General features: G+C 42.1%; 1 protein-coding gene across 2 annotated transcripts in view; it reads left to right on the plus strand.

Annotated features, from left to right (window-relative positions):
- LOC129854957 (G/T mismatch-specific thymine DNA glycosylase-like) overlaps positions 1-5,024 on the plus strand; it is a 30,504-nt gene extending 25,480 nt beyond the window's left edge. For both annotated transcript variants that reach the window (XM_055922163.1, XM_055922164.1), the window contains one exon: positions 3,042-5,024. In XM_055922163.1, the coding sequence (XP_055778138.1) occupies positions 3,042-3,202 (161 nt within the window). In that variant the 3' untranslated portion in view covers positions 3,203-5,024. The remainder of the gene's footprint in view (positions 1-3,041) is intronic.
- Positions 5,025-6,000: the final 976 nt, after the last annotated feature.

Consider the following 6,000-nt stretch of genomic DNA (forward strand, 5'->3'; position numbering starts at 1 on the left):
CTCAGCCGAAAACCTAATTTGAAGTAAGGAAATCGTAGTACGACAATCAAAAATAATAATAATTATTATAATAGTTGTCTAGTTGAATGCTGAGACAGCTTACAACCAAGACCAAAAAACTACGTGTGCGCAACGTTGAACGCTTGCTGGGCATAAATGACGCTCAGAACTTTTAAAATTTAAGTGAAGACCCCAAAAAACGTGTCGCCTCGGGAAGCATTTACTGTTTACTGGGTCAATGCAAACGGATGCAGTAAGCAAATAACCAAGAATATTTTGAGTCACTGAGACACTATGTAAACAAACTGAATAGGTGAGCAAGACAGCCTAGAAAACACAGGAGTATAGTAAAACCGCAATACAATGAAATTAAAATGACTGAATGCTTGTAAGGCAAGCACACTAGATGATCAAAACATTAGATCACATCAAATAAGCCTGAATGGGTACGCCAACTCCCCAACTATACAAAATTAGCATGTTGTAGCTAAACATAATTGTACCACAGGTGGGTTACTTACTATCCACAGTTCGCAAGCAACAGTTGCTGAACTATGAGCAAGTTCAAGACTTCTTGATGTGACGTTGAATGTGAGAGAGAGCCTCATCCGGAGATTCAAATGTGTAGTTTTTACCATCATGAGATAGCCATAAACGGGCCGGGAATCGCAGTCCGTACTTCAAACCTGGATGGTCCCGAAGTAGTCGTTTGGCCTGTCCGAAAGCTGCGCGCTGCCTGGAAACAGTGGGGGGGTAGTCCTGGTAGATGGAGAAGCTCTGTCCTTGAAAGCTCAGAGTGGTATTGCGGGCTCGTCGGAGAATCTCCATCTTCTCATGGAAAAAGTGCACTCGAAGAATTATGTCACGGGGCCTCCCCCATACCGGGGCTTTGGGCGCAGCGACCGGTGGGCACGATCAATCAGGGGCTTTTCATCTAAGGCAAGAACATCCTTCAGCAGCCCAGAAACGAAATCCGTGGCGCGAGGCATTTCCGCTGACTCGGGGACTGATACAAGTCTCAGGTTATTGCGGCGAGAGAATCCCTCTAAATTTACACAGCTCTCATTCACCTTTTTCAAATCCGCAGCTAGGCGTTTCACGTCAGCCTCCAGGGATGTAGTTAAGTCGGAGACATTTGTAGCGAAGGTCTCCAGTGCTGCAATCGTTGTAGTGTGCGACTCCATTGTTGTTTTGAGTGATGCGATTGCTGGCACCGTCTCGTTCCGCAGGATGGTTAGATCTGCTTTTAAAGTATCAGAAACCTCCTTTATTCGGGCCTCAATCGTAGCAACCACCTCCGTTTTCATTTCAACTATCTCAGAGCGTAGTAGTTTGATGGCCTCGAGAATGTTCACTTCAGCGCCGCCAGGCCAAGCCGCCCCCCCCGGGTAAAGTATCAGTCCCCGGGCCGTCAGGCTCAGGGGAGGGCGGTGATGAGAGTGTGTCTTGTAGGCCGGGTTTTCTCAAAGTCATGCTTTTGGCCTTATGTTTCGTCGACATGCTGACATTTGGAAGCAAAGTAGTCTTGGTTTTTACGGGAAGGGATCACCAAAATAATATATGAAAATAAATACGGTTCTGCTGCAAAATTCACAAACTTAAAAAATGCCACGGGAGCAAACGGAAACCACGTCAGTCGCACATGGCGTCCCTCCAATCCCCCCCTTTACAGATACCTTTATGTCATAAAGTAATGATTCTGTTCCATTCTTTGGGGAGAACCCTGCCACAGGACACTCGTCTTTTAAAAATGGCAGTTAACACAAATTACAAAAGTATTTAAGCAACCTCACCTTGAAATGAGTAGATTCCAGGAGGTATTGTGATCCACACACTGGATGTGTATGTACCCTGAATTCCTCCTCCCTGGACACTGTTACCTGTCTGTGTTGGAGAGCTGTAAGTAAGATGGCTGATATTCTAGCCAGCCCTTCAGAAGGCAACGGTGAAGTGCCATATTGTGCATTCCTGTCCAAGCTGTTCAGATGTTTAGGAGTGTCTCGGGGTTGATGTGGAATGCAGGGATAGTATACTATAAAACACAGTCACATTGCTGTTGGCCACAGTAAACAAGACTGAATGATGTTTCGAATCCAACTAGCCAGCCTATAGAATATTTTGAATCTCACTAACTGGGACATAACCTGATATTAATGAGTCATTCATATTAAAGACTAGGGTTTTTCCTACCATTATACACTTTCTGTACCATACCGGGATATACGGTATTACTTTAAGGGATGCTATTTGTGATGATTTTTTGTTTAATTTTACGCACAAAACAATTTAGGCATCATGGATCTTGATCCAGGAAGGGGTTGAATATCTCTGCTGTAACCAAGAAGCTTGATCTTGCCACTTAGCTAGCAAGTTAGCAAAACCAAATGCATAGCTGGAGCCCTGAGATGGTTATAATTAGTTTGACACATCTTAGATAGTTAAGTTGTAGTTGCAAGCAGTGGCGTAGCACGGGGGGGTGAAAATCATGCCTTCAGTAATACCCTGGTATACTGTATATCGTCCAAGTCTATTAAAGAGTACGAGGACTGCTGTGGTCTGTAATGCACCTAGGAAACACATGCCAGAGACTACAGATGAAAAATGAGCTATCCAGCTAAATCTGGTGCAATGACATGTTGTACATGGTCCCTGACAAATAAACACCAGGGTCCAGGGACAACCGTAGTCAGCCAGCCCAATAAACACCTGGGACAACCGTAGTCAGCCAGCCCAATAAACACCAGGGCCCAGGGACAACCGTAGTCAGCCAACCCAATCAGGGCTTAGATGCTCAATTGTGACAACAAATGATGTATACAAAACAAGTAGAAGGCCAAAATGAAAGATTCAAACAAACTCCTCCTCTCACTCTGCAATCACCTGCTAATCACCTGCACCTGTGAACAATCACTAACTTATGTTGCTGTCACTCCATCACCTAGTCCGGATGCTGCTGCCCCCTATGTGTGATTTGTAGTGGACGGGTTTATTTATGGCCTAGGTAACATGGTCCAGTCACCTCAGAGGTTATTTTATTCTAGTTTCAGACGCTGTCGAGAAGGCAGACACTTCCCAACTTCCTGCCGCCGCTGCCACAGAGGGACAACTCCCGGACGGACAGTGGATGATGCAGTCTTTTGCTGATCAGATTCCAGACATTGGTGGCTCTAAAGAGCCCCAGGCATGGGCGGGCAATGTATAAGGAAGGGGATAGGGCTACTGACGAGCCCTATCTGGACGTACAGAGACCTCAACACACACATCCTTAATCCCCTCCTTCAACAAGACGCTGCACCTCAGTTTGAAGACTCAAATTGTAGCCTTTTCATTTTTTGTCAAGTTGTATTAGCCATTTTAGGGATTTACACATTTAACTACTTGATAGATGGAATTTTCTAAATTGATAATTGAGGATTTTTGAATATTTTATCCTGTTTTGTCATATCATGTGTGTTTTGATTGCCATCAAGGCGATCTTAAATACGTGAAATCAGGGACTTGACAATGATTCTTGATTGTCTTTGGAGATAGTCACCTATTTAAACCTTTTGGTTATTTTGTTGTCATACTGTACTTGGCCACAGGACGGAGCAGTAGGTGTAAGCAAAGCGGGACACAGTTCTGATATTACAAATGGCCCTAAATCAGACTTTTACACATGAACAGTTAGTCCCAAATTAACCTGTGGCAAAACAGTATGCTACTGGAAGTCATACATTGTGAAGTTTTGGATTAGCTAGTATTCTAGTTGTATTCCTTCTGTGCCTTTTTTGAGGAGAACAGGTACTGAGTAATATGTGAACAAACTAAACATGGTCAAAAAAAGTGATTCCACAGAGATGTTTCAGCAATTTCTTCACAAGTCTTTTTATAGTGGATTTACAACACTGAAGGTGGGTGCTGTTCTCTTGTTGCTTTATAATCTGTATGTTATGTTTAGTATGTTTCTGAACATTTTTGTTCATTAAAGCTAAAATCCTTAAAACTTTACATACATTTTTGGACTTATAAATGATTTATACCCATTGATTCTTGAAGTATATAATTTTTTAAATAAATGCCTCAGGGGCTTAGTTCAACTGTCGTACCCCACCAGAACCCCAAATATAGGCTTGTTTTACTCCAATGTTTTTAAGCAAACACTGTATAGACTCAACATGGTTCAAACTATAATTGTGATATTATGGATGGTCAGTCCTTGCATCCATAGCTCAGTCTGTGAATTTGAGTGGATTAATTTCTTTAGGCCAATCCCTCAGATTTGTTTACCAAAACAGTCAGGGTGAACACGTTTTAAATGAAGGATTTTTAGATGTAAATGATCCTCATGGAGTTTTTTTTCCAATTTTACTTGAAGTTGTTTTGTTTAACTTTCCAGCCTGAAAAGATTTGGTCGTCTTGGTTTGGTTGGGTTCTGATGGTTTGGCCGATGACCTTCAAGCACGTCAAGAACTTTTCATCCGTCTGCATGCTAAATGAGTAAACCCTAGATCGTGCTTAGTTAGGAAAACGTTTCAAATGTGTTTGCAAAGGATACATTTTGTTTTTGTGTTTCTTATTGGAAAAGCCAATCAGTTTTCTTCCGTTTGGTGCCTATTTGAACACGATCCTGTTCTTAAAATTGTTTCATATTGTACATTACAATATTCTTTGCACAAGTTTTAACTTCTGAGATATTGCTTATGAATCCCTCTGGGTAGATGTATGGATGCACGCTGTGAGAATAACTTGGTAATATTACTTTTTATTTGAAATGCGTAGCTGTTCCAGTATGTCAGAAGTTATAATACTTTAGCAGTACAGTCTACATCAGTAGTCAAAGTCTGTAGGCGTGAAGCTACTACAGCGTCACAAAGGTTTCTACCGTGAGATGGATTAAAGTTGAACTAGTTGTGGCAGCTACAAGCTACCTCACCTTTAATTTCCTCACCTTTAAACTATTTTTAATTTCCTTTTATTCTGGACTGGTTTTATTTTTTTGACCAAATGTGGAAATAAAAAAATTAAAAAAGTGATTTTGCCAATTTGTGTGAATGGAATTGGTCATACATGCAGTTACTGTACGTAAATCCTCGTTGTTAAAGAGACGAGGCTGGGATTCAATCAGAAACCAGGATTCTAGCTTTAAAGGACATTTCCATTTGAGACATCTGCAGCATTTACCTTGAATGCAATCTCCGTGAAAGTGGACAACTACAAATACGTAGGTGTCTGGTTAGACTGTAAAATCTCCTTCCAGACTCATATTAAACATCTCCAATCCAAAATTAAATCTAGAATCGGCTTCCTATTTCACAACAAAGCGTCCTTCACTCATGCTGCCAAACATTCCCTATTAAAACTGACCATCATACAGATCCTTGACTTCGGCGATGTCATCTATAAAATAGCCTCTAACAATCTACTCAACAAATTGGATGTCTATCACAGTGCCATCTGTTTTGTCACCAAAGCCCCATACACTACCCACCACTGCGACCTGTACGCTCTCGTTGGCTGGCCCTCGCTTCATACTCATCGCCAAACCCACTGGCTCCAGGTCATCTATAAGTCTCTGCTAGGTAAAGCCCCGCCTTATCTCAGCTCACAGGTCACCATAGCAGCACCCACCCGTAGCACGTGCTTCAGCAGGTATATTTCACTGGTCACCCCCAAAGCCAATTCCTACTTTGGCCGCCTTTCCTTCCAGTTCTCTCCTGCCAATGACTGGAACGAACTGCAAAAATCACTAAAGCTGGAGACTCTTACCTCCCTTACAGTACCAGCTGTCAGAGCAGCTCACAGATCATTGCACCTGTACATAGCTCATCTGTAAATAGCCCATCCAATCTAACTCATCCCCACACTATTTATTTATTTATCTTGCTCCTTTGCACCCCAGTATCTCTACTTGCACATTCATCTTCTGCACAATTCTACCATTCCAGTGTTTAATTGCTAAATTGTAATTACTTCACCACCATGGCCTATTTATTGCCTTAACTCTCTTATCCTACCTCA

Source organism: Salvelinus fontinalis, chromosome 5, assembly GCF_029448725.1.
Source record: "Salvelinus fontinalis isolate EN_2023a chromosome 5, ASM2944872v1, whole genome shotgun sequence".
Lineage (NCBI taxonomy): Eukaryota > Metazoa > Chordata > Actinopteri > Salmoniformes > Salmonidae > Salvelinus > Salvelinus fontinalis.